Source organism: Oncorhynchus kisutch, linkage group LG11 (genome assembly GCF_002021735.2).
Source record: "Oncorhynchus kisutch isolate 150728-3 linkage group LG11, Okis_V2, whole genome shotgun sequence".
In the NCBI taxonomy this organism is placed as follows: domain Eukaryota; kingdom Metazoa; phylum Chordata; class Actinopteri; order Salmoniformes; family Salmonidae; genus Oncorhynchus; species Oncorhynchus kisutch.
Genome location: NC_034184.2, coordinates 2,583,894 through 2,608,104, shown reverse-complemented (window position 1 = coordinate 2,608,104; position 24,211 = coordinate 2,583,894). Strand labels below are relative to the sequence as shown.

The following is a 24,211-nucleotide window of genomic DNA, read 5'->3' as shown; positions in this document are numbered from 1 at the left end:
GACACTAGAGAGAGACTGCAGAGTGTCCAGGCCAGACTGGGAGGGGAGAGTAGTGGATGGACTCACCTCCAAATACATGGACACTATAGAGAGACTGCAGAGTGTCCAGGCCAGACTGAGAGGGAGGGGGGATAATTGAAGGAGGATGAGGGGCTAAACTCATGAATTTGTTATTGATGATGTAATACATGATGCCATTTGCTGTGTCCTACAGGTGAAAGCCCAGACTCTGGAGAGGGAATCTAATGAGTGCAGAGTTCAGACAGAGGAATGGTAAAAACCTTATTATATTTCTATAGCAGAGGACTTAAAATGAAGCAATAATGAGGGTTAGAATAATGCATATGTGGGTTGTTGTGAATGGGGTCGCATTTAGTATGGTCACTGAGCGGTCGTTGACTATTTCTCCTTCCCTCTCCTCTCCCCCTCCCTCATCCTCTTCTCTCTCAATTCAATGTCAATTTAAGGGCTTTATTGGCATGGAAAACGTATGTTAACTTTGCCAAAGCTAGGGAAGTAGATAATATACAAAAGTTAAATAAATCATAGAAATTAACAGAAAACATTACACTCACAGAAGTTTCAAAAGAATATACATTACAAACATCATATTATGTATATATACAGTGTTGTAACGATGTGCAAATAGTAAAAAAGGGAAAATAAACATATGGGTTTTATTTACAATGGTGTTCTTCACTGAGTGCCCTTTTCTTGTAGCATTGGGTCACAAATCCTGCTGCTGTGATGGCACACCGTGGTAAATATCGGAGTTTATCAAAATTGGGATTGTTTTCAAATTCTTTGGATCTGTGTAATCTGAGGGAAGTATGTGTCTCTGTTCAAACATTGGGCAGGAGGTCAGGAAGTGCAGCACAGTGTCCTCCTCATTTTGTGGGCAGTGTGAACATAGCCTGTCTTCTCTTGAGAGCCATGTCTGCCTACTGTGGCCTTTCTCAATAGCAAGACTATGCTCACAGAGTGTATGTAGTCAAAGCTTTCCTTAATTTTGGGCCAGTCACAGTGGTCAGTTATTCTGCCACTGTGTACTCTGTTTAGGGCCAAATAGCATTCTAGTTTGCGCTGTTTTTTTTTGTTAATTCCTTCCTATGTGTCAAATAATTATTTTTGTTTTCTCATGATTTGGTTGGGTCTAATTGTGTTGCTGTCCTCTCTCTAGTCAGCAGCAGTTGAGGAAGTGTCAGTCAGAGCTCAACAGACAGGTGAAACAGAGCAGTTGTGTCATCCAGGAGAAAGTGCCCTTCAACGACACCAGTGAGTACTAGGTCACTATGCAACATTTCACCGACCCCGGATAGTGTTCATTAGGAACCAAGCGGAAGACAACAGACTGAAACAGTGAGGGACTACCTGGATGGGTCCAATAAGAACTACTCATTTGTTGTTTTCTGTTGCGGTGTGTGTGCTCTAATGAACACAACAGTGAAACATCACTGATTGTGAATTATTTGAGAGCACATGTACATGTATATACTACTAATGTTAGTGAATTACATATTTTGGTGAATAATGCCATATTACACTTAAAGACATGCTCCGGAACGTTGGCGACTAAGTATTTTTTTAAACCTCCCGCTTTGAGCTGGATTTGTCAATGTGTAGTTCATACATGCATGATCTATACTGAACAAAAAATATAGATGCAACAATTAAAACAGTTTTACTGAGTTAGTTTATATAAGGAACTCAGTTCATTTAAATAAATAAATTCGGCCCTAATCTTTGGATTTCACATGACTGGGTGAGGGTTCAAGCCCATCCACTTGGGAGTCAGGCCTACCCACTGGGGGAGTATGGCACAGCCAATTAGAATTAGTTTTTTCCCCACAAAAGGGTTTTATTACAGACCGAAATACTACTGTTTCATCAGCTGTCTGGGTGGCTTGTCTCAGATGATCCTGCTGGTGAAGAAGCTGGATGCGGAGGTCTTGGGCTGGCGTGGTTACACGCGGTCTGCAGTTGTGAGGGCCCGGTTGGACGTACTGCCAAATTCTCTAAAACGACCGTGGAGCCGGCTTATGGTAGAGAATTGAACATTAAATTCTCTGGCAACAGCTCTGGTGGACATTCCTGCTGTCAGCATGCCAATTGCACGCTTCCTCAACTTAAGACATTTGTCGTTTATATGACAAAACTGCACATTTTACAGTGGTGTCCCCAGCACAAGGTGCACCTGTGTAATCATCTAGATATGCTACACCTGTCATGTGGATGGATTATCTTGGCAAAGGTGAAATGCTCACAAACATAATTTTAGATAAATAAGCCTTCTGTGCGTATGGACAATTTCTGGCATCTTTTATTTAAGCTCATGAAACATGGGACCAACACTTTATATGTTGCGTTTTATATTTTAGTTCAGTATCTGAGCAGAATTACTGTCTAACCTCAGTTAACCATTAAATCCCTAGTTTGAAAGCGACTGTTTACTGGAAGATGTGCCGTGTCATTTTCCCCACGTGGACTAGCCCCCTAGCAATTCGATTTCTTACCGATGAGCTTCAGCCCTTCGCCATTTTGAGTGACAGCCAGCAAGATACACACACAGCAGAGAGAGAACAATGACGTGGTGCATATCTGTTCATGTGACGAAGTACACCATTTTCTGGGACCATTTTTGTCTCGTGTCTTCCAGAACTAAAAAGTATACAAAAGTACTGGAGAATCTCTTTAACATCTATCTCACTGATGCTGTAGGAAGAGGCACACTGAAGCACTGTCTAATGCGTCATGCTATGATACAGAGGCTATGTTCAAGTCCAACGCTAGAGCCCTGTTCTCCTCTCTGCTCAGTGTCCTGGTTAGATAGAAGATGGCTTACTTAGTCTTTATAAAAATGCTATATGAAGTACAGCGCGATGACATGCCGTCATTCTGCGCATTAAACTGCTTTAAGCCAGTTAGTAAGTAAATCATTTCAACTTTTTTGTCACCCTGAAATCTCTCCTTTAAATTTCCCCCCCCTTTTCTCCAGAAACCAGTGACTACAACAGCCTCAATGTTCCACCACACAACAAAAGACACCAGGTGAGAGGAAGCCCTATAGTAATATCCAGTATTATGCAATTCTGTCCTTGAATTTTATAGAACAGATGGTTCTCAAACCTCCATTGTCAGCGTGAATATGTGGTCCAGAGTTTCGGTAGTAATCTTCTCTCGCTCCCTGTCCTCTCCTCCAGTTGAAGGCCCGAGACGTGGCAGGTCAGGCCCTAGGCTTCGTCCAGGACATAGTGGTGGCTCTGTTAAACTTCCACTCCTACACAGAGCAGAGGGTGCACATCTACCCCCTGGATTCCTCTATCGAACCCATCTCACCACTCAACCAAAAGGTGAGGACACACACAATGTCTCCACCTCGACATCCTTTAAATGGACCAACAGCAATTAGTACATCCATTTTTGGACTTGTAAATTAATCATCTATACCTATTGGTTCTTGCTTAGTTCAACTGTTGTACCCCTTGAGAACCCAGAATATAAGCTTGTTTACTCAAATGTTTGCAAACAAAGTTAATGTTAACAAACACTATATAGCCTCAGAACATGATTAAAACTATAATGTTGATATCATGGATGCCCAGTCTTTGCATCTATAGCTCTGTCTATGAATTTAAGTTGTTACATTTCTCCAGCCCCTCTCTCAGCTTTTTACCCAATTTTTTTTTAATTTTTTTTTTATTTCACCTTTATTTAACCAGGTAGGCTAGTTGAGAACAAGTTCTCATTTGCAACTGCGACCTGGCCAAGATAAAGCATAGCAGTGTGAGCATACAACAAAGAGTTACACATGGAGTAAACAATTAACAAGTCAATAACACAGTAGAAAACGAAGGGGGGGTCTATATACAATGTGTGCAAAAGGCATGAGGAGGTAGGCAAATAATTACAATTTTGCAGATTAACACTGGAGTGATAAAAGATCAGATGGTCATGTACAGGTAGAGATATTGGTGTGCAGAAGAGCAGAAAAGTAAATAAATAGAAACAGTACGGGGATGAGGTAGGTGAAAAGGGTGGGCTATTTACCAATAGACTATGTACAGCTGCAGCGATCGGTTAGCTGCTCAGATAGCTGATGTTTGAAGTTGGTGAGGGAGATAAAAGTCTCCAACTTCAGCGATTTTTGCAATTCGTTCCAGTCACAGGCAGCAGAGTACTGGAACGAAAGGCGGCCAAATGAGGTGTTGGCTTTAGGGATGATCAGTGAGATACACCTGCTGGAGCGCGTGCTACGGATGGGTGTTGCCATCGTGACCAGTGAGCTGAGATAAGGCGGAGCTTTACCTAGCATAGACTTGTAGATGACCTGGAGCCAGTGGGTCTGGCGACGAATATGTAGCGAGGGCCAGCCGACTATAGCATACAAGTCGCAGTGGTGGGTAGTATAAGGTGCTTTAGTGACAAAACGGATGGCACTGTGATAGACTGCATCCAGTTTGCTGAGTAGAGTGTTGGAAGCCATTTTGTAGATGACATCGCCGAAGTCGAGGATCGGTAGGATAGTCAGTTTTACTAGGGTAAGCTTGGCGGCTTGAGTGAAGGAGGCTTTGTTGCGGAATAGAAAGCCGACTCTTGATTTGGTTTTCGATTGGAGATGTTTGATATGAGTCTGGAAGGAGAGTTTGCAGTCTAGCCAGACACCTAGGTACTTATAGACGTCCACATATTCTAGGTCGGAACCATCCAGGGTGGTGATGCTAGTCGGGCATGCAGGTGCAGGCAGCGACCGGTTGAAAAGCATGCATTTGGTTTTACTAGCGTTTAAGAGCAGTTGGAGGCCACGGAAGGAGTGTTGTATGGCATTGAAGCTTGTTTGGAGGTTAGATAGCACAGTGTCCAAAGACGGGCCGAAAGTATATAGAATGGTGTCGTCTGCGTAGAGGTGGATCAGGGAATCGCCCGCAGCAAGAGCAACATCATTGATATACACAGAGAAAAGAGTCGGCCCGAGAATTGAACCCTGTGGCACCCCCATAGAGACTGCCAGAGGACCGGACAGCATGCCCTCCGATTTGACACACTGAACTCTGTCTGCAAAGTAATTGGTGAACCAGGCAAGGCAGTCATCCGAAAAACCGAGGCTACTGAGTCTGCCGATAAGAATATGGTGATTGACAGAGTCGAAAGCCTTGGCGAGGTCGATGAAGACGGCTGCACAGTACTGTCTTTTATCGATGGCGGTTATGATGTCGTTTAGTACCTTGAGTGTGGCTGAGGTGCACCCATGACCGGCTCGGAAACCAGATTGCAATGAGTGGTGGGGACAAAGCTTTATTGTTTATACTGCTGATTTGCCACTTTAAACATATTACATGTTAAAATGTTTAGTCCTTTAGCAGATGTTCTTATCCATAGTGACTTACAACAATATGTGCTTTCGTCTGAAGTACGTATGATGTTCTCTTCTCCCCAGTTCTCCCAGTATCTACATGAGAATGCAGCCTATGTGCGCCCCCTGGAGGAAGGACTAGTGCAACTACACCAGAGCATCACAGAGGACACAGTAACAGTACTGGAGACTGTGGGGAAACTGAAGGACTTTGCTGAACATTTCACATCCTACACCCACTTTCTGCAGAAGATTCTACCATACCAGCTCAAAAGGTCTGCATTCATTACATTAGAGGTGTGTGTATGTGTGTATTTACATCTAACGGGGTGGGTGGGTATTTTCCTCCTCATCCTCCTCTATTCTCCCCCCAGTCTGGAGGAAGAGTGCAGGGCTCCTTTGTGTACCTCCTCTCTCATCTCTAAGAACCAGGAGCTGCAGAGTGGCATGAAGAGAATCACGTCAGTGTTCGACAAACTACACCGCTACATCATCCTACTGGCCTTACCTAGTGAGTTGTATCATCCTACTGGCCTTACCTAGTGAGTTGTATCATCCTACTGGCCTTACCTAGTGAGTTGTATCATCCTACTGGCCTTACCTAGTGAGTTGTATCATCCTACTGGCCTTACCTAGTGAGTTGTATCATCCTACTGGCCTTACCTGGTGAGTTGTATCGTCCTACTGGCCTTACCTGGTGAGTTACGTCGTCCTACTGGCCTTACCTGGTGAGTTGCGTCGTCCCACTGGCCTTACCTGGTGAGTTGCGTCGTCCCACTGGCCTTACCTGGTGAGTTGCGTCGTCCCACTGGCCTTACCTGGTGAGTTGCGTCGTCCCACTGGCCTTACCTGGTGAGTTGCGTCGTCCCACTGGCCTTACCTGGTGAGTTGCGTCGTCCCACTGGCCTTACCTGGTGAGTTGCGTCGTCCCACTGGCCTTAGCTTAGGGAGTTGCGTCGTCCCACTGGCCTTAGCTTAGGGAGTTGCGTCGTCCCACTGGCCTTAGCTTAGGGAGTTACAGCGCCTTCAGAAAGGATTCACACCCCTTGACTTATTCCACATTTTGTTGTGTTACAGACTGAATTTCAAATGGATTCAATTTAGATTTCTTGTCACTGTCCTACACACAATACCCCAAAATGTCAAAGTGGAAATATGTTTTTAAACAGTTTTATAAATGAATTAAAAATGAAAACCTGAAATGTCTAGAGTCAATAAGTATGCAAGCCCTTTGTTATGGCAAGTCTAAATAAGTTCAGGAGTAAACGTTTACTTAACAAATCACATAATATGTTGCATGGACTCCCTCTGTGTGCAATAATAGTTTTTAACATTCTTTTTTTAATGACTATCTCATCTCTGTATCCCACACATACAATTATCTGTAAGGTCCCTCAGTCGAGCAGTGAATTTGTAACACAGATTCCACCACAAAGACTAAGTAGGTTTTCCAATGCCTCACAAAGGAGGGCACCTATTGGTAGATGGGTTAAAAATAAAGAGTAGACATTGAATATCCCTTTGATAATGATGATGTTATTAATTACACTTTAGATGGTGTATCAGTACACCCAGTCACTACAAGGATACAGGCAACCTTCATAACTCGGTTACCAGAGAGGAAGGAAACTGCTCAGGGATTTCACCATGAGGCCAATGGTGACTTTAAAACAGTTATGGCTGTGATAGGAGAAAACTAAGGATGTGTCAACATTGTAGTTACTCCACAATACCAACCTTATTGACAGAGTGAATAAACATATTTAAAACATGCATCCTGTTTGCAACAAGACACTAACATAATACTGCAGGAAATGTGGCAAAGCAGTTCACTTTTGTCTGGAATACAAAGTGTTATGTTTGGGGCAAATCCAATCCATCACATCATGGAGTAACACTCGCCATATTTTCAAGCATAGTGATGACCATATTATGGGTATGCTTGTAATCATTAACAGCTGGGGTGTTTTTCAGGATAAAAATAAACTGAATGGACCTAAACACAGGCAAAATCCTAGAGGAAAACCTGATCCAAAACATGCACCTGGTTTACAATGAGGCATGAAAGTAAAACTGCAAATAAAATGTGGCAAAGAAATCTACTTATGTTTGTTGCAAACCCAATACAACACGCTACTGAGTACCACTCTACATATTTTCAAGCATGGTGGTGCTGCATCATGTTATTGGTATGCTTGTCATTTGCAAGGACTAGAGTTTATGATAGAAATAAACAGAGTAGAGCTAAGCACATGCAAAATCCTAGAGGAAAACCTGGTTCAGTCTGCTTTCCACCAGACACTGGGAGAGGAATTCACCTTTCACCAGAACAATAACATAAACACAAATCTATACTGGAGTTGCTTACCAAGAAGGCAGTGAATGTTTCTGAGTGTCCGAGTTAAAGTTGACTTAAATCTACTTGATAATCTTTTGCAATAGCTGAAAATGGTTGTCTAACAATGATGAACAGTCAATTTGACACAGCTTGAAGAATAATGGGGGAAAAATGTTGCACAATCCAGGTTTGGAAAGCTCTTAGAGACTTACCCAGAAAGACTCGAGCTGTAATCGCTGCCAAAGGTGCCTGTACAAATTATTGACTCGGGGGTGTGAATACTCATGTAAATTAGGTCTTTCTGTATTTAATGTTCAATAAAGTTGTAAACATTTCTAGAAACATGTTTTCACTTTGTCATTATAGGGTATTGTGTGTAGATGGCTGAGGGGATAATTTTATTTAATCCATTTTAAATTCAGGCTGTAACACAACAAAATGTGGAATAAGTCAAGGGATATGAATACTTTTTGAAAGCACTGTATCTCAGCCCACTGGCTTAACCTAGGAAATGAGTGCTTTCAGAAAATACACTTCCACATTGTCTTACAGCCTTATTCTAAAATGTATTTTAGGCAAAGCATCAATACAGGACTAAGATCTTCATTTTTTTTCTCTAGTCATACTACTCTGACACTCATCAGATGTGGCAGGGCTTGCAAAATATCACAGACAACAAAGGGAAGCACAGCCGAGAGCAGCCCAGTGACACGAGCCTACTAGACAACTTAAATAACTACTATGATCGCTTCGAGGCAAATGACACTTAAACGTGCATGATGAGAACATCAGCTGTTCCCGGATGACTGTGTAACCACGCTCTCCACAGCCGAAGTGAGTAAGGTCTTTAATCAGGTCAACATTCACAAGTCCACAGGGCCAGACGTATTACCAGGACGTGTACTCCGAGCATGCGCTCACGTCTAGCCATGAAATGCTTTGAAAGGCTGGTCATGGCTCACATCAACACCATTATCCCAGAAACCCTAGACACACTCCAATTTACATTCCGCACCAACAGATCCACAGATGCTGCAATCTCTTGCACTCCACACTGCCCTTTCCCACCTGGACAAAAGGAACACCTATGTGAGAATGCTATTAATTGACAACAGCTCAGCATTCAACACCATAGTTCCCTCAAAGCTCATCAATAAGCTAAGGATCCTGGGACTAAACACCTCCCTCTCCAACTGGATACAGGGCTTCCAGACGGGCTGCCCCCCAGGTGGTAAAGGTAGGTAACAACACGTCCGCCACGCTGATCCTCAACACGGGCCCCTCAGTGGTGCATGCTCAGTCATCTTCCTTCCACTCATGACTGCATGACTCCAACACCATCGTTAAGTTTGCTGATGACGACACAATGGTAGGCCTGACACCAACAACGATGAGACAGCTTATAGGGAGGTCAGAGACCTGGCCGTGTGGTGTCAGGGCAACCACCTCCCCTCGATGTGATCAAGACAAAGGAGATGATTGTGGACTACAGGAAAATAAGTACCGATCACGCCCCCATTCTCATCGACGGGGCTGTAGTGGAGCAGGTTGAGAGCTTCAAGTTCCTTGGTGTCCACATCACAAACAAACTAACATGGTCCAAGCACACCAAGACAGTCATGAAGAGGGCACGACAAAACCTATTCCCCCTCAGGAGACTGAAAGGATTTGGCATGGGTCCTCAGATCCTCAAAAGATTTTACAGCTGCACCGTCGAGAAGACTGGTTGCATCATTGCCTGGAATGGCAACTTCTCGGCCTCCGACCGCAAGGCACTACAGAGGGTAGTGCGTACGGCTCAGTACATCACCGGGGCCAAGCTTCCAGCCGTCCTGGACCTCTATCTACCAGGTGTTGTCAGAGGAAGATCCCCGCACGGCAAGCAGTACCAGAGCGCCAAGTCTTTGTTCAAGAGGCTTCTAAACAGCTTCTACCCCCCCCAAGCCATTAGACTCTTGAACATCTAATCAAATGGCAATGCATTATCTTTGCATAGTCATTTTAATAACTCTACATGTACATATTACCTCAGTTGCCTCGACACCGGTGCCCCCGCACATTGACTCTGTACCGCTACCCCCTGTAAATAGCCTCCACATTGACTCTGTACCGCTACCCCCTGTAAATAGCCTCCACATTGACTCTGTACCGCTACCCCCTGTAAATGGCCTCCACATTGACTCTGTACCGCTACCCCCTGTAAATAGCCTCCACATTGACTCTGTACCGCTACCCCCTGTAAATAGCCTCCACATTGACTCTGTACCGCTACCCCCTGTAAATAGCCCCGCTATTGTTATTTACTCCTGCTCTTTAATGATTTGTTATTATCGCTTACTTTTTTTTGTTGATTTTCTTAACTGCATTGTTGGGTAAGGGCTTGTAAGTAAGCAGGTACACCTGTTGAATTCGGCGCACATGACAAATTACACTTGCTATCAGACCCTTTGCTATGAGACTCGAAATTGAGCTCAGGTGCATCATGTTTCCATTGATCATCCTTGAGATGTTTCTACAACTTGGTTGAAGTCCACCTGTGGTAAATTCAATATATTGGACATGATTTAGAAAGGCACACACCTGTCTAAGGTCCCAGAGTTGACAGTGCTTATTGTTGGGGTAGGTTCCTTGTTTCTTGTCAATCATTGGCTTATTGGTGAAATCAGCAGTCAGACAATATATTTAAGTAAATCAATAAAACCTTTTAATGCAATTGCAGACAAGTTGACAACGGAAACACAGCACGTATGTTTCAGAGTAAGTTCTGCAACATAAAACAGGTCAAAGTTGCTTTAATATGCTTGCAGTCAACCGCTAGTGATGTAACTGCCTACGTCAACACCTGAAAAACATTCCACAGCATGATGCTGCCACAACTCACGAGACCAAGCCCATGCATATACAGTTATACAAACATGCAGGGGAAAACAGTCCTGTGTTTTCTAAGGGCTCAGCAGTAATCTTCCATTCCCGTGTGGCTTACAATGGTATGTCTGACTTGCCTCTTATCTATTTGCACCCCTGCAGGGGTCTGTGTCTATGTATCTCTTTTAGTCTCGAGGTGCTTTCTCAGACACCAATATCAGAGCAAAAGCCAAGCCATGGGGTTGAAGGGCTTGTCCATAGTGTTCTGAGACAGGATTGTGTTGAGGATACAAACATTGCCCAAGAACACAGTGGCTTCCATCATTCTTAATGGAAGAAGTTTGGAACCACCAAGACTCTTCCTAGAGCTGGCCATCTGGCTAAACTGCACAATCGGGGGAGAAGGACCTTGGTCAGGGAGGTTACCAAGAACCCGATGGTCACTCTGACTTCCAATTCTAGACCTCTGTATCTTCCATAAGGACAACCATCTCTGCAGCAGTCCACCAATCAAGCCTTAATGGTAGAGTGGCCAGACGGAAGCCACTCCTCAGTAAAAGGTACATGACAGCCCACTTGGAGTTTGCCAGAAGGCACCTAAAGTCTCTCAGACCATGAGAAACAAGATTCTCTGGTTTGATGAAACCAATATTGAAGTCTTTGGCCTGAATGCCAAGCTTCACGGCTGCAGGAAATCTGGCACCATCCCTACGGTGAAGCGTTGTGGCAGCATCATGCTGTGGAATGTTTTTCAGCAGCAGGGACTGGGAGACTAGTCAGGATCGAGGGAAGGATTAATGGAGCAAAGTACAGAGATCCTTGATGAAAACCTGCTCCAGAGGGCTCAGGCCCTCAGACTGGGGCAAAGGTCCACCTTCCAACAGAACAATGACGCTAAGCACACCGCCAAGACAGCGTAGGAGTGGTTTCGGGACAAGTCTCTGAATGTCCTTGAGTGGCCAGACTTGAACCCGATCGAACATCTCTGGAGAGACCTGACAATGACTGTGCCGCAATGCTCCCCATCCAACCTGACATCTTGAAGTTCTGCAGAGAATGTGAGAAACTCCCCAAATACAGGTGTGCCAAGCTTGTAGTGTCATTCTCAAGAAGACTCAAGGCTGTAATCGCTTCCAAAGGGGCTTCGACAAAGTACTGAGTAAGGGGTTGAATGTAAATGTGATTATATATTTACAGTTGAAGTCGGAAGTTTACATACACTTCGGTTGGGGTCATACCACTCAGGAAGGAGACGCGTTCTGTCTCCATGAGATGAATGTACTTTGGTGCGAAAAAGTGCAAATCAATCCCAGAACAACAGCAAAGGACCTTGTGAAGATGCTGAGGAAACCGGTAAAAAGTATCTATATCCACAGAGTCTTATATCGCTCAGCAAGGAAGAAGCCACTGCTCCAAGGCCCGCATAAAGCCAGACTACGGTTTGCAACTGCACATGGGGACAAATATCGTACATTTTGGAGAAATGTCCTCTGGTCTGATGAAACAAAAATAGAACTGTTTGGCCATAAGGACCATTGTTATGTTTGGAGGAAAAAGGGGGAGGCTTGCAAGCAGAACACCATCCCAAACATGAAGCACAGGGGATGCAGCATCATGTTGTGGGGGTGCTTTGCTGTAGGAGGGACTGGTGCACTTCACAAAATAGATGGCATCATGAGGGAGGAAAATGATGTGGATATATTGAAGCAACATCAAGACATCAGTCAGGAAGTTAAAGCTTGTTTGCAAATGGCTCTTCCAAATGATCAATGACCCCAAGCATACTTCCAAAGTTGGTGGGCAGAGCTGAAAATGCGTATGCGAGCAAGGAGGCCTACAAACCTGGCTCTGTCACGAGGAATGGGCCAAAATTCACCCAATTTATTGTGGGAAGCTTGTGGAAGGCTACCAAAAACGTTTGACCCAAGTTAAACAATTTAAAGGCAATGCTACCAAATACTAATTGTGTATGTAAATGTGTAACCCACTGGGAATGTGATGAAATAAATAAAGAATTCTCTATTATTCTGACATTTCATGTTCTTAAAATAAAGTGCTTATCCTAATTGACCTAAAACAGGGAATATTTACTAGGATTAAATGTCAGGAATTGAGAAACTGAGTTTAAATATATTTGGCTAAGGTGGATGTAAACGTCTGACTTCAACTGTGTATTTGCGAAAATGTTAACCTGTTTTTGCTTTGTCATTGTGTGGAGATTGAGGGGGGAAAAACAATTTAATCCATTTTTAAATAAGGCTGTAACGCAACAAGGTGGAAAAAGTGAATGTATCTGAATATCCGGATGCACTGTATATCATCTTACTGGCTTTACAAAGTGACTAGGGACAAACTGGAGGAACACTATTTGCTGTGTCTTGTATACGATCTTGAATCATGTATTTGTAATCTTTAGCCTTGATAACTAACCTGTTTAACAAATTTAATAGCTACTGTCTGTAGGACTAGAGCAGAGGGAGGATCCTTTCCTCGTGAGTGATGGGGAACTAGAGGAGAGGGAGGATCCTTTCCTCGTGAGTGATGGGGAACTAGAGGAGAGGGAGGATCCTTTCCTCGTGAGTGATGGGGAACTAGAGGAGAGGGAGGATCCTTTCCTCGTGAGTGATGGGGAACTAGAGGAGAGGGAGGATCCTTTCCTCGTGAGTGATGGGGAACTAGAGGAGAGGGAGGATCCTTTCCTCGTGAGTGATGGGGAACTAGAGGAGAGGGAGGATCCTTTCCTCGTGAGTGATGGGGAACTAGAGGAGAGGGAGGATCCTTTCCTCGTGAGTGATGGGGAACTAGAGGAGAGGGAGGATCCTTTCCTCGTGAGTGATGGGGAACTAGAGGAGAGGGAGGATCCTTTCCTCGTGAGTGATGGGGAACTAGAGGAGAGGGAGGATCCTTTCCTCGTGAGTGATGGGGAACTAGAGGAGAGGGAGGATCCTTTCCTCGTGAGTGATGGGGAACTAGAGGAGAGGGAGGATCCTTTCCTCGTGAGTGATGGGGAAATAGAGGAGAGGGAGGATTCAGAAAGGTTGGGGTAAGGCAGCAGATTCATTTCAGTTTCCTTCTGACAATGTAATGGTCTAGAGGAAGCTGAGCTGAGTTGGGGTAATTTTCTCTGGACCCTACTGGGTCTGATATTACATATCTGGTAGCTCCAGTACAGTTTCAGGTTGGAAGTTGGGTATAGACAGTAGTTTATTTTTTTTATTTAACTAGGCAAGTCAGTTAAGAATTTGTTCTTATTTACAATGACGGCCAAACCTGGACGACGCTGGGTCAATTATGCGCTGCCTTATGAGACTCCCAATCACAGTCGGATGTGCTACGTCCTGGATTCGAACCAGGTACTATAGTAACGCCTCTTGCACTGAGATGCAGTGCCTTAGACCGCTGCGCTACTCTGGAGTAATGTTTTCACATTGTTTTCCAGGTGTTCGACAGGACGCCATGCCCCAGAGCAGTTCCTCTGCTGTCTTCACCCAGCTGGCTGCCTGTCTACACAGTCTTCACGATGCCATCAAAGGTGAATTATTACTTTTAAAAAAATGTTTTTATTCGAAAATATTATAGACTAATGTTCAAGCCGCTCTCCTTCGAAATGTAAAGTTTATTGGTTGTGTAAACAGTTAAGCAGATGTTATAATGGGTGCAGTGAAATGCTCATGTTACTAGATCCTAACAATACAGTAAAATGTCACAGGTGTACACACACAATCCATTTAAAAAACAGAACAACAAGAAATGTCTGTTCTTCTGTCTTCTGTAGAGATGTCTAAAAGCCCATTTTTATGCTTGATCCGGGAAGCTAGAGGCTGTGTACAGAGGGTGTGACGCAATTGCGGAGCCTCCAGAGGCTTGAGGAGGGCAAATCAAGCTCCCTACCATATCGCCATGCACCTCCCAAATGTTGAAACAATGCGTAGCGCCCTACGATTTGTTGACGTATGTGGGGGCGGTGCGTCCTGTACAAACAAACTCACTTCCTTGATAACTTTATTCACAACAGTTCTGATCTGAGAAAGCAGAGTAAGTGTGAATGTGCTGACTTCTGCTGAGGCCGCATCGCAGTAAATGCTCTACGGCCAATGCAGGCACTGGAATGGCCATAAATGGGCTTTAAGTTGAACCGTTATAAAGCAGTATACATGCTGTCTTCAAGTAAGGTGGAATCGATAAATGTGTCCCCTGTTCCTTTATGTATGTAGAGATGTCTAAACCCCATCTCTCCTTTCTGTGTCTGTAGAGATGTTTGTGTTCAGTGCCTTCGGAAAGTATTCAAACCTCTTTACCTTTTCCACATTTTGCTTCGTTACCACCTTATTTTAAAAAGGACATATTTTGTTTATTTTCCCCTCAACCTACACACAATACCCCATAATGACAAAGCAAAAACATGTTTTTACTAATTTATATAAACATATATTTCTAATTTCGATAAGTATTCAGACCCTTTACTTATTACTTTGTTAAAGCACCTTTTTGCAGCGATTTACAGCTTTGAGTCTTCTTGGGTATGCCGCTACAAGCTTGGCACACCTGTACTTTGGCATTTTCTCCCATTCTCTGCAGATCCTCTCAAGCTCTATCAGGATGGATGGGGAGCGTTGCTGCACAGCTATTTTCAGGTCTCTTTTCAGATTGAATTCAAGTCCGGGGTCTGGCTGTGTCCCTCAAGTACATTCAGAGGCGTTTCCCAAAACCACTCCTGCATTGTCTTTGCTGTGTGCTTAGGCTCGTTGTCCTGTTGGAAGGTGAACCTTCACCCCAGTCTGAGGTCCTGAGCCCTCTGGAGCAGGTTTTTGTCAAGGATCCTGACTAATCTCCCAGTCAGTCCCTGCTGCCACCACCATGCTTCACTGTAGGGATGGTGCCTGGTTTTCTGCAGCTGTAACGCTTGGCACTCAGGGCAAATTGTTCAATATTGGTTTCATCAAACCAGAGAATCTTGTTTCTCATGATCAGAGTCTTTAGGTGCCTTTTGGCAAACTCCAAGCAGGCTGTCATGTGCCTTTCACTGAGGAGTGGCTTTCATCTGGCTGCTCTACCATAAAGGCCTGATTGGTGGATTGCTGCAGAGATGGTTGTCCTTCTGGAAGGTTCCCCCATCTCCGCAGAGGAACTCTGGGTTCTTGGTCATCTCCTTGACCAAGGCCCTTCTCCCCCGATTGCTCAGTTTGGCCGGACAGCCAGCTCCTGGAAGAGTCTTGGTAGTTCCAAACTTCTTCCATTTAAAAATGGAGGCAGTCTGTTCTTGAGGTCCTTCAATGCTGCAGAAATGTCTTGGTACCCTTCCCCAGATCTGTGCCTTGACAAAATCCTGTCTTGGAGCTCTACGGACAATTCCTTCGACCTCATGCCTTGGTTTTTGCATGCAAAAACATGCACTGTCAACTGTGGGACATTACGTAGACTGGTGTGTGCCTTTCCAAATCATGTCAAATCAATTGAAATATACCACAGGTTGACTCCAATCAAGTTGTAGAAACATCTCAAGGATGATCAATAAAAACAATGTACCTGAACTCAATTTCGAGTCTCATTGCAAAGGGTCTGAATACTTATGTAAATAAGGTATTTCAGTTTTATTTTTAGTACATTTGCAAAAATTTCTGTTTTCGCATTGTCATTATGCAGTATTGTGTGTAGATTGCTGAGAATTGTGTGTGTGTATATATATATATATATTTTTTTTTTTTGATTAAGTCTCTCCTCTCTATAGAGATGTCTAAGCACTACAGCCAGAAGGCCGGTCTGGAACAGCAGTTGCCTACAGTCACTCAGAAGCTCTGCACCACTAACGAGTGTCTGCTGGCTTCCCTGGGCATGCTCACCAACAGCACCGACAAGGTAGGACCATGTACCACTATTTAGTTAGACAAGCGAGATGCTGGGTGTGCCCACCAACGGCACCGGCAAGTTAATACTTAGCAGATAGACACTGTTATCCAAACCAAGTAACAGCGCTGCCAATGAGTGTCTGCTGGTCATCACTAGTTACCACAACCATGAAGTCATAAACCCTCCCTATTTCTAAAATGTGATTTTAAACCTACCCTTAACCACACTGCTAACCTTATGCCTGACCTTAAAGCAATACTTCAGGATTTTGGCAATGAAGCCATTTATCTTCTCCAGAGTCAGATGAACTCGTGGATACCATTTCCATGGAGAGTGGTACTTGGTAATGTATGTTTGGGGCAAATCCAATAACACATTACAACACTTGGTATTCAGGACAAAAAGTGAATTGCTTTGCCACATTTTAGGCAGTATTATTTCAGTGCCTTTTCAAACAAGATGCATGTTTTGGAATATTTATATTATGTACAGGCTTCCTTTTTCACCAGCTCTATTAGGTTAGTATTGTGGAATAACGACAATGTGGATCCATCCTCAGTTTTCTCCGATAACAGCCATTGAACTCTTACTGTTTTAAAGTCATCATTGCCTCATGGTGAAATCTCTGAGCGGTTTCCTTCCTCTCTGGCAACTGAGTTAGGAAGGACGCTTGTATCTTTGCAGTGACTGGGTGTATTGATACACCATCCGAGGTGTTTATTAATAACTTCACCATGCCTCATAGGGATTTTCCATGTCTGTTTTTTTATTTTCACCCATCTACCAATATGTGCCCTTTGTGAGTCATTGGAAAATCTACCTGGCCTTTGTGGCTGAATTTGTTTGAAATTCACTGCTTGAGTGAGGGACTTTACAATTATCGGTATGTGTAGGGTACAGCGATCAGTCATTAAAAAAATCCTGTTTAACACTATTGCACACAGTGAGTTCATGCAACTTATTATGTGAGTTGTTAAGCACATTTTTTTTAGTCCTGAACTTATTTAAGGGGAACACAAGGTTTGAATACTTATTGACTCAAGACATTTCAGCTTTTCATGGAGAATAAGGGCACCTCCTCCCAGCTGCTTACTGCACTGAGGGTAAGAAACATTGTCACCACCGATAAAACTACAATAATCGATGGTTTCAATAAGCTTTTTTCTACCGCTGGCCATGCTTTCCACCTGGCTACCCCTACCCCGGCCAACATCTCAGCACCCCCTCTGCTTCTCCTTCACCCAAATCCAGACAGCTGATGTTCTGAAAGCGCTCCAAAATATGGATCCTACAAATCAGCTGGGCTAGACAATCTGGACCCTCTCTTTCTAAAATGATCTGCTGAAATTGTTGCAACCCCTATTACAAGCCTATTCAACCTCTTTTGTATCGTCTGATATCCCTAAAGATTGGAAAGCTGCCGTGGTCATCCCTCTCTTCAAAGGGGGAGACACGCTTGACCCAAACTGTTATAGACATTTTTCCATCCTGCCCTGCCTTTTTATAAAATCTTCGAAACCCAAGTCAACAAACCGATAACCGACCATTTCGAATCCCACCTTCTCCACTATGCAATCTGGTTTCTGAGCTGGTCATGGGTGCACCGCAGCCATGCTCAAGGTCCTAAACAATATAACCGCCATCGATAAAAGACAGTACTGTGCAGCCGCCTTCATCGACCTGGCCAAGGCTCACCACATTATCGGCAGACTCCATAGCCTTGACTTCCTCGCCTGGTTCACCAACTACTTCTCAGGTCGAGTTCAGTGTGTCAAATCCGGAGACCTTTTGTTCGGACCTCTGGCAATCTCTATGGGGGTGCCACAGGGTTTAATTCTTGGGCCGATTCATTTCTCTGTATATATCAATAATGTCGCTCAAGGTTAACATCAGTTTTCAAAACACTTTTCCTTAACCACGTCTCCGTAATGACCAACACGTCTGGATTGGCGCTGTGAACCCAGACTATCAATTGATACATTTTAGGTGATAAGCTTCTCGTGTTAACATACAGACAACCCAGGTTTTTACGAGAGTAGTAATCAGGGAAATTGTTATCAGAGCACAAGTCAGAATTGGAGCAAGCAACAGTAGATTGGCCAGGGTGTATATGCACATTTCCAGATATCATCAGCAGTAATACAATTAGGGCACGGCAGAGGACAGGGAGAGCAGCGTTGATTTTTGTTTTAGTTTTATGAGAATTTAATGTGTATCAGATGGCAACAAGATCATATTGCACAGCAAATCCATCCGGTAACATGAATACAAAGCCAGTGAGAGGTGGTTAGAAAAGGATGGGAGGCCAAGAGTCCCTGTAACAAATAGTGAGTCAGAGTCCCGAGTGTGGAAACAAACAGTTTGTCCCATGGTTGGGTAAACAAGCAAGTTCATAGTCAACAAAGGACGCAAGAGTCCTGAGGCATAAAGCTAGACAGGGCAGACGGTGAACAGACCGCCAGGTAAAATCCATGCAGCAAGCAACATGAGTATGTTTCACACCCACTTGGGAGAAGCTTTTATTTATGAAGGCAGATTTCTTGTAGAAAATCCTAGCTAGCTACTGTAGCTAGCAAGTCTCTGTCCACCGTTTTTTTCCCACCCCACGCGCTCAAGGAGGTTTCTGTTTCTTGCTGGTTGTTGTTTTGCCAGATTGAATCCATATTACCTCAACTACCTTGTATCCTGGCACATTGACTCAGTACCGGTACTCCTTGTGTATATAGCCTCATTATTTTGTGTTACTATTTCCTTTTTGCCAACAACAAAAATTATGAAGTGTGCAAAATCCAGCACACAGCCATAGAATCTCCATAGACAAAAATTGGCAGTAGAATGCCCTTACGGAGAGCTCTGTGACTTTCAACGTGGTACCGTCATAAGATGCAACCTTTCCAACAAGTCAGTTTGTAAAATGTCTACCTTGCTAGAGCTGCCCCGGTGAACTGTAAACTAATAGAACAGGACTGCCGAGTGCTGAAGTGCGTAAAAAATTGTCTTTGGGAGCTTCATGAAATGGTTTTCCTCGGTCGAGCAGCACCACACCAGCCTAAGATCACAATGCCAAGTGTGGGCTAGAATGGTGAAAAGCTCACCGCCATTGGACTCTGGAGCAATGGAAACGCGTTTTTTGGAGTGAATCACGCTTCACCATCTGGTAGTCTGACGGACGAATCTGGGTTTGGCGGATGCCCGGAGAACGCTACCTGCCCGACTGTATAGAGCCAACTGTAGTTCGCTGGAGGAGGAATAATGGTCTGGGACTGTTTTTCATGTTTCGGGCTAGGCCCCTTAGTTCTAGTGATTGGAAATGTTAACGCTACAGCATACAATGACATTCAATACGATTTTGTGCTTCCAACTTTTTATATATTTTTGTTGTTGATATGATCAGTAGAGTTTAAGTAGTGTCTGGCTCATCAACTGTGCTGATTGGTTGACCACAGAGATGGAGAGCTCAGCTGGGGCAGATGGGAAATGTTCACAGATCCGCACCATATCAGAGTGTTTACAGCTGTGTACCCCAGATAAAGGCTGGGGGCTTTGAAACAGACAGAGCTGTGAGTGTATATACACTGCTCAAAAAAATAAAGGGAACACTAAAATAACACATCCTAGATCTGAATCAATGAAATATTCTTATTAAATACTTTTTTCTTTACATAGTTGAATGTGCTGACAACAAAATCAAACAAAAAATATCAATGGAAATCAAATTGATCAACCCATGGAGGTCTGGATTTGGAGTCTCACTCAAATTTAAAGTTGAAAACCACACTACAGGCTGATCCAACTTTTGTTGTAATTTCCTTAAAACAAGTCAAAATGAGGCTCAGTAGTGTGTGTTTGGCCTCTACGTGCCTGTATGACCTCCCTGAAACGCCTGGGCATGCTTCTGATGAGGTGGCGGATGGTCTCCTGAGGGATCTCCTCCCAGACCTGGATTAAAGCATCCGCAAACTCCTGGACAGTATGTGGTGCAACGTGGCGTTGGTGGATGGAGGGAGACATGATGTCCCAGATGTGCTCAATTGGATTTAGGTCTGGGGAACGGGCGGGCCAGTCCATAGCATCAATGCCTTCCTCTTGCAGGAACTGCTGACACACTCCAGCCACATGAGGTCTTGCATTAGGAGGAACCCAGGGCCAACCACACCAGCATATGGTCTCACAAGGGGTCTGAGGAACTCATTTCGGTACCTAATGGCAGTCAGGCTACCTCTAGCGAGCACATGGAGGGCTGTGCGGCCCCCCAAAGAAATGCCACCCCACACCATGACTGACCCACCGCCAAACCGGTCATGCTGGAGGATGTTACAGGCAGCAGAACGTTCTCCACGGCATCTCCAGACTGTCACGTCTGTCACATGTGCTCAGTGTGAACCTGCTTTCATCTGTGAAGAACACAGGGCGCCAGTGGCGATTTGCCAATCTTGGTGTTCTCTGGCAAATGAAAAACGTCCTGCACGTTGTTGGGCTGTAAGCACAACCCCCACATGTGGATGTCGGGCCCTCATACCACCCTCATGGAGTCTGTTTCTGACCGTTTGAGCAGACACATGCACATTTGTGGCCTGCTGGAGGTCATTTTGCAGGGCTCTGGCAGTGCTCCTCCTTGCACAAAGGCGGAGGTAGCGGTCCTGCTGCTGGGTTGTTGCCCTCCTACGGCCTCCTCCACGTCTCCCGATGTACTGGCCTGTCTCCTGGTAGCGCCTCAATGCTCTGGACACTACGCTGACAGACACAGCAAACCTTCTTGCCACATCTCTCATTGATGTGCCATCCTGGATGAGCTGCACTACCTGAGCCACTTGTGTGGGTTGTAAATTCCGTCTCATGCAACAACTAGAGTGAAAGCACCGCAAGCATTCAAAAGTGACCAAAACATCAGCCAGGAAGCATAGGAACTGAGAAGTGGTCTGTGGTCCCCATCTGCAGAACCACTCCCTTATTGGGAGTGTCTTGCTAAATGCCTATACTTTCCACCTGTTGTCTATTCCATTTGCACAACCGCATGTGAAATTTATTGTCAATCATTGTTGCTTCCTAAGTGGACAGTTTCATTTCACAGAAGTGTGATTGACTTGGAGTTACATTGTGTTTAAGTGTTCCCTTTTATTTTTTTGAGCAGTGTACTTTAGAAGCATGTGAGCCCTGCAGGAATTGAACACACGACCTTACCAACTGATCCACACCGAGGCCTTGGAGCGTTGGGCTAACCAACTGATCCACACAGAGGCCTTGGAGCGTTGGGCTAACCAACTGATCCACACAGAGGCCTTGGAGCGTTGGGCTAACCAACTGATCCACACAGAGGCCTTGGAGCGTTGGGCTATTAGTTCATGGTGTATAATGTCAATGTGTGCTGATGTTTAGTAACGAGAGACAATCTCTCCAGGCCTCTAGGCTAGAGGTTTATGATCAGTTCTGAGGACACTTTAATAGACATGTACGCGCGTGGGCACACACACACACACACACACACACACACACACACACACGATCAGAATACTTGTAGAGCTGTGGTCATCCTTCACGTGATCTAGGTGTGTGTGTGGAGGCTATCATCACCAGAGCATTTTATAGATTTATTTTCTAGAATCTAAAGTAAAAGTCCTGTCCTCAGCTTGACAGGTCACTACTCCAGGAGAGGGTTACAGTGTGTAGGCAGGTGTTCAACAGGGGGACACGCTGTTCACTCTGAAGACTGTTTTATTTTGAAGTTAACAAAAGTTATAGATTTGGGTAATGCCTTTTACTACTACTTTAATGTGTTTTCCAAGTTGCCCGAGGGTGTGTATGAGGTAGATACGCAAGCTGGTCTTTTTTGTTATTATAGTTTTAATAGTGAAGAGGGCTGTTTTTAGTCTGCTGTTGCCTGGCTGGTGAATGCACCAGACACAGACTGTGTTTGAGATATGAGTGCTGGAATGCTCAGGGCTGGCTGCTGAGTTCGACTTCCATGACTGTATTCCAGAGTTTTATAAGAAGGATGTTTACCATGAGGTGATCAGACTGGCTCAATTCATCTTTCTTAAGGACCCTCGAACCGTCTTCTCCAATATATTTTGAAAAGGAGGTGAGGAGATAAGATGGGTGGAGTCAAGGAAAGATTGAGAAAGAAACTGGGTCAACAGTGGTAGGAGTGTGTGAGATCTGTCTGTATTCTGTCAACCCTTCCTTGACTTCACCCACTGATCTCCTTAAAGGAACAGTGAAGTTCTGTAGGATAAGTCTGTAAAGGAAAGTTTGTCATGAATGAGATTTTATCGTGAATCTTTCACGTTTTAAAGGCACTTTTTCGGCACCATATTCTGGAGTATACAAACTTGATAGATTTGTTGATATTCAAATAGCAGTCTGGACTGCAAAATATAGACCTCGAAGACTCTGTATATGGCTCACCAATACTGTCTTATAAAGCATTAGTGCCTATACCTGTCTGCTGTAAAGTCTTACCTTAATATGAATGCTGTACCTTTTTACTACAGATTGCGACGTTCTTCAGCAACAACCTGGATTTCTTTACATCTTCGACAGGCTATGGTCCGAGAGGGGGGGTGGGGGTCCTCAACCCCCTGCAGGCAGAGAGCATGCTGGGTAACAAGAAGAAGGCTTCTGACTACATGCAGGCCATCAGAAAGGTCGGTTGTGTTGCCTGGCTTTGCTGGCCACATCACAGACCTGGGTTCAAATACTATTCCAAAATAACTTACTTATGCTGTGTTTGATTAAGCGTGTCTGGTGAAATAGGATGTGGGAACCAATAGAATAATCCCAAAAGTATAAAGCTCACTCATCTGACACTCCAGGCAGGCTAAAGCAAACTGTTGAACATCCACTGTTGTGGTTCAGTATAACAGTGTGTATTTGACTGTCCTGTCTGTGTATCCAGCCCAGAGCTGAGTCTGTTCCATACAGAGAGGCCCTGTTGAACCGCCGTGTTCTAACCAGCTCTACAGAGAGCAGACAGGGACTCACACAACAGGTATTGATTGTATTTCTATGTTCCTTCCTTCTACTCTCCAGTTTAAGGACACAGGCCCTAAGTCTGCCTCTTTATTCTCAAGGTAACCCATTTGGTTACTGACTAGATAAGTGTTATAGAGAAGTATATAAGTCCTCTTACACCTTTCCCTCCTCCCCTTGACCCTTACCACCCCAGGTGGTGGCGAGCCAGGAGAAGATCGCTCGTCTGGAGCAGGAGAAGGAGCACTGGCTGCTGGAGACCCAGCTGGGCAGGGTGAGGCTGGAAAAGGAGAGCCAACGCATCCAGGACTTGGAGACACAGCTCTCCTCTGCCCTGGAGGGAGGAGGAGGCAGCCCAGCCTCAGCCCTCTCCCTGGGTCTGGGCAGCCCAGCCCTCACCAGCCTGGATGATGGCGAGCTGGAGGAGAGAGGAGTAGAGAAGGACGCTATGATAAACACCAGTCTGGTACTTACACTCTTCATTTGTTTTTTACATTTTATTTTACATTTTGAGTTGCAAGAATCCAACAGGGATTTCATAAAGACTGATAACTTTGGAATTTTGCATCCTTATTTTTCTCCAATAGTGTTTTTATTAGGCTTCATCCTCATGTTTCACTACTTAGTTGTCTGCTGAGACTGGCATGATGTGAGATGAAATCTAGGGTGATCATTCCTCCCTTTCCAACCCTCCCCTTTCCCACCAAATGAGTCACAAGTCATCGCGGGAGCACCCATAAAATAGGTTTTAGTGTTTTGGCTTCAGTGAGTTGTAGGGTTGCATATTTTGGGGAATATTCAGAGGTGGGAATTAACGGGAATGTATTAATGGAAATATATGC

At 44.4% G+C, this 24,211-nt stretch overlaps 1 protein-coding gene across 6 annotated transcripts in view; it reads left to right on the top strand.

The window, feature by feature from the left end:
• ppp1r21 (protein phosphatase 1, regulatory subunit 21) overlaps window positions 1–24,211 on the top strand; it is a 45,604-nt gene that overhangs the window by 6,107 nt on the left and 15,286 nt on the right. For 4 of the 6 annotated variants that reach the window (XR_004211543.1, XR_004211545.1, XR_004211546.1 and 1 more), the window contains 11 exons: window positions 215–273; window positions 1,181–1,275; window positions 2,996–3,048; window positions 3,201–3,350; window positions 5,435–5,625; window positions 5,725–5,861; window positions 13,993–14,085; window positions 16,282–16,409; window positions 22,892–23,044; window positions 23,296–23,388; window positions 23,566–23,835. Coding sequence is in view for 1 of the 6 variants with exons in the window: in XM_031835188.1 (XP_031691048.1) it covers window positions 215–273; window positions 1,181–1,275; window positions 2,996–3,048; window positions 3,201–3,350; window positions 5,435–5,625; window positions 5,725–5,861; window positions 13,993–14,085; window positions 16,282–16,409; window positions 22,892–23,044; window positions 23,296–23,388; window positions 23,566–23,835 (1,422 nt within the window). In the remaining 5 variants the exon portion in view is untranslated. Of the gene's footprint in view, window positions 1–32; window positions 116–208; window positions 274–1,180; window positions 1,276–2,995; window positions 3,049–3,200; window positions 3,351–5,434; window positions 5,648–5,724; window positions 5,862–13,992; window positions 14,086–16,265; window positions 16,410–22,891; window positions 23,045–23,295; window positions 23,389–23,565; window positions 23,836–24,211 lie in introns of those variants that run through there. The other 2 variants (XR_004211547.1, XR_004211544.1) reach the window with 2 other exon arrangements.